The 9,290-nt window shown below is 38.3% G+C and overlaps 1 protein-coding gene across 2 annotated transcripts; it reads right to left on the bottom strand.

Annotated features, from left to right (window-relative positions):
* Positions 1 to 4,048: 4,048 nt before the first annotated feature.
* LOC102234484 (transcription factor Sp8) lies at positions 4,049 to 7,384 on the bottom strand. Of its 2 annotated transcripts, none has more exons than XM_005815538.2 (2): positions 7,313 to 7,384; positions 4,049 to 6,899 (listed from the first exon to the last, which is right to left on the bottom strand). In XM_005815538.2, exons 1-2 carry the CDS (start codon positions 7,331 to 7,333, stop codon positions 5,562 to 5,564), a joined length of 1,359 nt encoding a protein of 452 aa, XP_005815595.2. In that variant the 5' UTR covers positions 7,334 to 7,384; the 3' UTR covers positions 4,049 to 5,561. The 2 variants fall into 2 exon arrangements, with proteins under 2 accessions (XP_005815595.2, XP_023186156.1); XM_023330388.1 differs by having other exon boundaries at positions 7,090 to 7,364.
* Between the last annotated feature and the right edge of the window lie 1,906 nt (positions 7,385 to 9,290).

Genomic DNA, 9,290 nt, shown 5'->3' with positions numbered 1-9,290 from the left:
CCAAGCGTAGAAACTACTGTCCCGCTTGGGTTTAGCTATTAAGCTTTTGTTAGAATTGTACACGTTTCCATCTCCCTCTATCACAGCTAGAAACAGTTTCAGTAACAAAACAGATCTATTTAATCTCACTACAGGGTTTAGTATACTCTGTGCTACATTGATTGTAAATGTAAACAGTGCTTGGTCTTTTTAAGACTAAAAAAAAATCATCAAATATCCAGGTTTCAGTTGTTTGTATTGTCTAGAAGTGAAAGCCTTGTTCAGCTATAAGCAGTTCTTAAGGAATGCAGCTAAGTATTTCTAAGTAGATTATCTCCTCTCAAGTTATTACTCCGCTGTCTGAAGAAAACTGTTTTTTGTCTAAGTCCTGTGATACTGAAAAAAAAACTTTTCTAACTTATTTATTTCCTTGCTGCATGTTAATCAGTGCTGCTATTTGTACAGTGTTCTCTAAAAAATAGGATAAACCGCAATGAGTTATTATTTTTCCATTAGCATAGGTATATTTGTTTATTCACAAACGTATAATATTTTGTGGTTTTTATTTTACTCTCAGGGATATTTGCATGACCTCGTAATCTCTCGTGGAAGTAAAGAATGTTAGTTACACATAATAACCACTTGATGGCGCCATTTCACTGTTCTTCCAGTGCAAAACTCTTGAGGCGCGATTGCATTTGGTTTACAAACTTATCTGCATCTTTTATTAAGCCAGGCATTTGTAACTGAAAATGTTGGTGTACAGGACTGAAGGCTATTTTTTTTTCTTTTTATATTTCCGCCCTGAAGGCTTATCAAATGTGCTAATTTATATCTGAAGAAGAACACAAGCTGTGCTGCTGTATGACCAACAATACTCGACATGCTGCTGTCTGTTAGTGGCACTCTGAGAGGCGTGGTTAACCTACCTGCTGAGTTTAATGTGTGTGGTTGGTACCATGAATAACCTTTGCTCAGGAATTTTGCATAGCTTAGGCTTTTATTTTTACTTTCATTTTGACCCTGTTTCCTTTCACATAAGTGACATTTTTTATTATCTTGGTTAACTTGGTTAGAATTTTGAAGGCTATATATGTAAAAAAAAAAAAGGATTTAATTTGTCTCTGGTTGAAGTGTTTTATTATTATTATTATTATTATTATTATTATTATTATTATTATTATTATTATTATTATTATTATTATGTATACATTTGAAGCTGAAGTGACCTAATATTTGTTTTATTGAGTCATTAAATAATGTTAAATCCAGGAGCCTTTCACTCTGAGGTTATATTCCACTCACGGCTGTCATGTAAATTAATTTTAAACTGTACAACATCCTGTACAAACACAGCCTTGGCAGTCTTGCTGAATTTACAGTTAATTATTTGGACTAACCTCTGGAACGTATCCAACTGCCTTTCCCAGGAGACTCGCTGGCTTGATGACAGTGTGGTTGGCAGTTCAAACCACAAAATTGGCCCCAGATGCATCCTCGGAGAGAGGTGTGCAAGAACTCCACGGGGATTAAAAAAGGTGCACCGTATCATAAGATTCAGCTGAAGCTTTATTCGACAGTATACATCATTAAAATCACGAATGCTTTCATCCAGTTTGGCTTTATAACCATCCTGTTTTCCAAGAGACTGAATCAAAGCTGTGAGGTAGTTCTTGTGGTCTCCCCATCCCCACTTGGCTGTTTTCCTTCCTTTTCCTTTTCCTGGCACTCGGGCACTTCCTGAGGCCATCTTAATTTAAATCAGGCCTGTGGTTGGACGTTCCTCTGAGGACTAACTGACACCACAACATTCTGGGAGGGTGATAATAACGCAACAACACAGCGCAGCAAACACAACATGCGAGGTAAATGAGTCTTCAGATTAAATCTGATCATTTTCCCTGTGTGTGTGTGTTGTTTTTTATTTAAACAGCTTTCAATTTGATTTGTTTTTGTTTTCTTTCCTTTTTTTACTTTTAAAGGGAAGCTTTTTTAAATGAATAGGAAAAATCAAATAAAAGCTATTCAAGTAAGGGAGGAAAATAAGTTTTTTGTCGTATTTGGATGAAAATAAACGATTTTGTTTCATCATCTGAATTTTTCTTTTGCATTTAAAAACTGCTTTATAGATTTTTAAAATGTATTTTTATCAGGCTCTTGAAGGATACAGGTGGAAGGTAGTTTTATATGGTGCCATATTAGCATATCTCTATAAAAAAACACTCAGACATATAATTAGTCAAAAATTTACTTCTTTGATTTGAATCTTAGAGTCACTCTCTTTCTCTAAAGAGATCCAGAACAAAACCGTTGTGCTTGTTCTTTTTTGTAAACTTGTGCATCACAGTACAAGACTAACAAAGAAAAATCTGAAGAAATGTATACAAATTTAAAGCATTCTACTTTTTCAGTTTTATTTGTGATGTTGCTGATAAGAAGAAATACTGAGTACTATCTGGTAATATTACGTTTACTGTCTTTCATTGCTAAATTATTAAGTATTTCGAAGTATTTTGAGAGACAAAGTTAAATATAGAAGCAGTCTGACTAACTGTCCTAAAAGAACCACAGATTCATTTAAATTACAGATTTTTAGCAGTTAAAAGATCTAGATTGTGCCACCAAATTTAGGGGCGGACCAAGGTTGGACTGTTACCTACTTTTGCATTAATTGTCCGTCACTGAGTCATCCTACAGTAGGCTTCACTTTATTAAAGCAAATCTTATTGTGGCGGCTCAAAATTGGCATTAGTTTTTCTTTTTTTGTTGTTAATTACGGCAAAGAGCAGTGACAAATAGCTTCGCAGCAGGATCGGTTGTCCCTGTAGCTATCAACGAGGACTTCACAAAGTTATTGCAATTGTTTTATTGTCATTTGTGGCCTTTTTTCACGTGGAAACATCAATAGGGTTAGAAATGTATACAACCGTGCAACTTTGAATGATAAATTTGAACAAGATTAGCATATTATTGTGAATTATTTAATGTGTGAGAAGTAGATAATGTAGTTTTGCCTTGATGGTGGATCGATAATCAAAGTTAGAAAAAGAGCAGGGAACATATTTCACATTTCATGCCTGTTTTAAAACCTTGACATGTGTGACAACCAGCCACAGTGCCAATACAGACCAACTGCTGCTTAGAATAGGGCTTCAGCTTGAAATATATTTAATTCAAAACTATTTCTTTCAACTAAGATTCTCTCAGCCTGTATTGAAAAACGTTGATCAAAAGTTAGTGTTAGTACTGGTTATTCCTGCATCATATGTGACGCAGGAGTTTTACAAAATGCTTCCTCTCTTCAAAGTTTGTCTGTTGCGTTTCACACAATGATCAATGCATGACAGACAGACTGACAGTTTAGACAACGCTAGATGGCGCTGCAAATGTGTTGGTGGGAAGCCGAAGAAAGCAGAAGTTTGAAGGATACTGACACTATTTTACTCTTCACAGTAAGACTAAGGATTCAAAAACAATCTTTGACCCAATAAGTAATAACCCCCCCCCCCCAAAAAAACAACAAAAAAACAAAAAAAAAACATAATTGTTTACAAGATTATACTTCACTGCAGATATTTTATGTTTTTACAGTTTATAGGGGGGATGTTGCGTCCCGTAAACATCCGCGTTGTGGATTTGATTAAATCCAGGAACAACAACACCATTGAATTTAAACAGGAGACATCTCTTCTAAAGGTTATGATTGAAAATAGAAATCATGCTAAATAAAAAGGAAAGTTTTGAACACACACACACACACCTCTAATTTTGCATTGTACATAAACCAGAGAATAATACAGCATAAGGTCAAAATAATCAAATTGGCTAAATGCATCCTATACATTTATCAAGAGACCGCTACGCTCTCTAAAAAGATGGTGGATATACGCTGAATTTCATTGTAGCTCACAATTTATAGCTTTGGGTTAATAACAAGTAAGACAATAGAACACCGTTTTAGTAAATGCGTCATGTAAGGTTTTTTAGAGATACAGGCTGTGTTAAATGATTTAAATATTTACTCATTAAAAAACTAAAACCTTCTGCATAGTTGCTGGCAGCTGATCGTGATTAGCAAAATTGAATGCTTTTTTTTTTTTTTTTTAATCTGGTGAGCGCTTGAAGAAACATGTTCCAGAAAAAAAGGAAAATGTAACAAGGAGAGCAATTATAACAAGAGCAAGATTAGATAAAGATGTTTGATTTAAAGTCGCAAAACCTTGATTTTCGCTTTGATGGCAGTGATTAAGTGTGTTTTTATAGTGAGCCATTAAAAGTTTAAAACCGCTGAATTTCTGTCTAATTCTAATAATTACACAGAAAATCATTTTCTGTCCAATTAAATTTTGAACAGATGCCAAGTATTTACTTCCTCTTTAGAAGTCAAATAATTGTTTTTCGCTGCAGAACTTTTCCTGCTTTGGTTTGAGCAAAACAAAGACAGCTAAAGCAACCAGTTGAACGTCACAAAATCCGATACATACAACATTTCAACATTAATATTTGCACATTCAAAATGATAAATCGTCATTTTAGAATAAATTGATTTTATCGACTCGACAATGGGAAAAAGAAAACTGAGTCGATAAAGTTGCTTCTGAATTCATACTGACTTTATTGAGTGGCTCCCATAAAAAGCCATTCTCAGTGAGAGAAAGAGAGCGAGAGAAAAAGAGGAAAATCATCATTGTGAAATAAAAAAAAAAAAAAATCACTTTACAACATGCTTACTTAAATTAAACGAGCGGGTAAACAGTAAATGATTTTCAAACCATACAAATAAATTCAAAGTGCGCCTAATGAGAGATCCCCTAAATACAAGGAAAACAAACAAAAGACAAATAAGGAAAAACCGTGGTTAAATATTTCCCCACAAATACATTTCATACCAGGTCAAAAAAAAAAAAAAAAGAAAAAAATCCAAGTACATATCCGTATATATTTTTTTCAAATATTTACTAGAGTCCATATACAACTAGAAATACCTATACAAAAATCGTCTCCTGGACAAATACGTTGCTCACCTTTACATTTGGGCTGTAATTATTCTAACCTACATTTATGTACACAACATTTCTGCAGCAGAGTAAAGTGTAAGTTACCGCTTGCTGGCCTAGAAAACTTAGCGCACTAATCTGCAGGCTGTTGAGTGAACGTGTTAAACAGAGAAAATTTTCATAATTTCACAATTCTACACAAAATCTGAATATACTTGTTCCAACCGAGCAGTGGCAAAGAAAACAAAAACACACACACACATTTTTGCTCGATATTAAAGTGCCAGTGTTTGGGTTTTTTTTTTTAGGACAGTTTTGACAGCAGGAGCGCAACTTTTCCAAGGCCTCCATATTTCAAAGCGTTTTTTTTCATGTCATTCTGAGAAATAAAAGAGATTAGTTTCACTTTCACGCCTGAAGTCACTAATTTTGACGTTTTTGATGGCACAGCTGAAATGACGCAGTTTGCAGACTTAAACACTTAATTGACAACAGTCAGGATGGAGCTGATCGCATACACTAAAGTATGTCCACTCGTTTGACTTTTTTATTCTTCAATTTTAATTTACCTAACATGATGCAGTTTTAGAGGCCATTCATGCCCACTCCCTGGGTGGATTCAGGTGGGTGCAACAAGTCGGGGGAATGGCACGGAGGGCTCCCCGGCGCGCTGTGCTCGCTATCGGTGTCGCTACCCCTCTTCCCCCCGCTGCCCCCGGAGCCGGAGCCAGCGGACCCCCCGGCGCTATGAGTTTTTACGTGCTTGCTCAGGTGGTCGCTGCGCATGAACCTCTTGTTGCACACCGGACACGCAAAGCGCTTCTCGCCCGTGTGCGTGCGCAAGTGCCTCTGAAGCTCGTCGGAGCGCGTAAACCTCTTCCCGCAGAACAGCCAGTTGCACACGAACGGCCTCTCGCCGGTGTGCCACCGCAGGTGTGCCTTCAGGTGCGACGTTTTGCCGTACACCTTCCCACAGCCAGGGATGTGACAGCTGTGTAGGCCTTTCCGCCGCAGGCTGGCGCCCGCCGGCCCCAGTCTCTCCGCCTCTTGACAGTTCGGACAGTCGCAGGTGGCTCTGCCCGAGTACCGTCGAGCGGAGGACCTGGGGGAGCCAGCTAATGCTGCGGGGGGACCCCCGGAGAGCATAGTCCCACCTGCTCCAGTTAGCGGCGAGGGGCTCGTGTCCGGATAAGAGGGTATTACCGGCTTGAAACCGTCCATCAGGTGTTGGCCGGTTGTCAACAGGTGTGGAGAGGGGCTCGTGCTGAAAGCAGAGTGACTTAAACTGGAGTAGTCAGAATTATATCCTCCGAGGGGAGAGTGTAAGGAGGTCTGCAGTCCACCGGAGTGCAAGGACGATTGTAGTGCTGCTCCATTCGGGTTCTGAACGTCAATCCACCCCGCTGCTCCCACGTCCCACCAGGCAGAAGCACCGGTGGTGCCGACCTCTCCCGCCGGAATCCCGGGGTGAGATGACTTGAACCAGGACTCGTACGGGTGCGCAACGCTCATCCTCGGATAAATGCCTTGCAAGCTGTCCACCGAAGTGTGCACCTTGGAGATGAAGACCGGCTGATGGCTGGACTCTTGAGAGTTGCTCGAGGCTTGGAAAACGGAGTAATCGTTTCCGAAATGGGAGCCGGACGATGTCCCAGACGTGAGAGAGAAGGCACTGGAACCGCTGGAGCCGTTGTTGCCGAAAGAGTCCGAGGCAATGCCAGATCCGTTCCGGGACACCCCGAAGCTGGACAGGCCGGAGCCGAGGCTGCAGCTGCTGGCGGCGGCTCTCTTCCATGGGTGGAAACCCTTCCCAAAAGACGAGGAATTATCCGATATAGCAGACGGTGAAGGGCTCGGACTCCCTATTTTGTTGCATGTTGCAGCCAACATGGCTAAAGGAGTCGATCCTAACCTCGGCTCCTCCTAAAAGCGCGCACACACACACAAAGATAAATCTAAGTCACACTGTGCAAAGTTTAAAACTTCAGCAGGTAAAACGCAGATGCTTATGGCAATATTTCAGAAAAGGACTGCTCACAATGTTTGAAATGCTTTTTAATATTTGGCAGCAGTTTGCTTAAAGTTCTAGTCTAAGATTCTCATCACTTCCTACCTGATCGAGAACAACGTCAAAGTGCAGACAAATTCCAACCTGAACACGAGCGAAACCATGCGTGTTTTTTGTTTAGCTCTATAAAGCGAACTTCCACGAACTTGCTGCTGAAAGTATAACCACCGCACTGGCTCTGCTGCAGTAAGTTTAATCCCCCTCCAAACGGCAGGACAATGACAAGAACTAATTAAAAGCAGAAAGAAAGTCCCTTTTTTCGACTCACCCCTAGAAGTGAAGTTGCCATCACACAAAAACACTGCCCTCCTCAGAGGATCTTTTTATATTTATGAATCAGGAGCGCTGCTTTTTTTCCCCCTTCTTCTTCTACTTTTTTTTTTTTTTTTTTTTTTTTTTTTTTTTTAGAGGTGTGCAACACAATGATGCGTTCCGCCCATTCTTCCACAATTGTAGGCTCCTCTCTGGCTTTGAAGTGGCGCTGTGTGACACGGGCGACCAATCAGCTGCCCCCTTCCCCGCCGCACTGCCACATACTAACCGTGAGGTCATCGATAGAAGAGCCCCCTCCCTCCCCTTACCCAGACAGCTCTCCACCCTCCAACCCACCCCCGCCATAATAAAAGACAGCGGAAGGAAGGTAAAGTTAAATGAGAGTGAATTAGGAAGGAGGAATTAAGGGAGGGGGAACAGCACTTATTGAAAATTTACAGAACAGATCTCATAACATAAATTTGAAAAAGAAGGAGGAGTGATCATGATATGGGGTCAATCAAACATGCCTGCGGAGTTAGGCAACAGGCCTTACTGAAGCCATACTGAAGCCAGCGTGCAAAAAAAAGTGACAGTTAACACTATAAATATTAACTCTGTATTACATTTGATTTTAGCCATTAAAAAGACATTAAATCACACATTTTGTAATGTTCAATAACTTAAATTCTAACATTTCTGAAAAACATAGAAAGATGTCATTTGGAATTATTTCTTCTTTTCTTTAGTCTGACTTAGAGGAATAACAGGAATATTTAAACCAGTGGAATTAAATGATAACTGTCAACATGAGCTTAGAAAATACACTTCAAAAGATTAATTTTGGAATGTGTAAAATTTTAGTCATTAATGTAATTACACTGTTAACCAAAAATAATAATTCGTAAAGTTAACATTCAGTATTGGTTAAATTATAACAAGATGAAGCACTTTATTTTGGTGACAAATATATTAAACAAATATTTTCATATGATTATAACTGAAGATGTTGGATTATTCAGTTCAGTAAGTCCAGTCAGGAGGTAGTAAAATGATGATGTCTTTCTATTTTTTGCACAATGAATGAATATATTATATTATTGTAGTAAAAATTACAAACTTTCATAAGGTTTGTGATTCAGAGAACTTTGGTGTTGGAGTAACAATTTAGATTTGTTTTCCAGCTTTAACTAGTTTAGTGACAGCGATTAGGTTAAAGTCAGACATGTAAACTAAACATGTTGAGGTAGTTTTTTGTCAATGACATCTAAGTTGCAGTTTTCATAAGTATAGATTAGATGCTACTTTTACAAAGCAGGTTCTAAAAGTGCATACTGTCTTAAAGGCATTTCATTCATTAGTTTAATGACAGTGTTAATACTAAAGCCAAACCTGCCAGTGACATCAGTAACCTGGAGGCAGTTCTTGCTTTTGAACATTACATCTTGAACTGTGCTTTCCATGAAAAACGGTGTTATATTCTGATTTCTTGAAATAGAAGTTTTAGAAGTTGTTTACATTTTGGAAACATTTTATTGCTTTAACTATTTTAGTGACAGTGCTAAGGCTAAAATTAAACTTCCTAACAAGCTAAACTTCATAGACATGATCCAATCTTTGTTACTCAGCAGGACATCTTAGTTCTGGTGGTCAGGAATAAGATCTACATGCTTTCATGGTCTAGATTTGTTTGCTCTCTTTTACAATTTCTGTAACATTTTATGCAATAATAACAACCAAGTTCTTGTGTTTGTTCAGTTTTAATGGGAAACAAACCAGATGATCGAAATTACCACAGTAACTCCTTAAATGTTACCCAATTAAGCTTAGTGTCTCTTAGCTGTTAAACTGATATAATTTACACTCAGAGATATTAATTAAACTTTTCAAATTTTCATTCTTTTATTTTATTTCTTTTAATCACTACAGAAAATAAAGTTGAAAGTTTCTATTTTGAAATTAAGATCATCCTCAGAAGAAAGTTGTAGATTCTC

The sequence above is a fragment of the Xiphophorus maculatus genome, chromosome 3 (assembly GCF_002775205.1).
Source record: "Xiphophorus maculatus strain JP 163 A chromosome 3, X_maculatus-5.0-male, whole genome shotgun sequence".
NCBI lineage: Eukaryota > Metazoa > Chordata > Actinopteri > Cyprinodontiformes > Poeciliidae > Xiphophorus > Xiphophorus maculatus.
Note: the sequence above shows the minus strand (reverse complement) of the source record. Positions and strands in the feature narration are given on the sequence as shown.

Excerpts from the sequence above, each read along its gene's own strand:
- LOC102234484 (XM_005815538.2), bottom strand. The coding sequence starts at position 7,333 with ATGGCAACTTCACTTCTAGGG. Across the intron at positions 6,900-7,312 it reads TGGCAACTTCACTTCTAGGG|GAGGAGCCGAGGTTAGGATC; the intron begins GTGAGTCGAAAA and ends GCGCGCTTTTAG.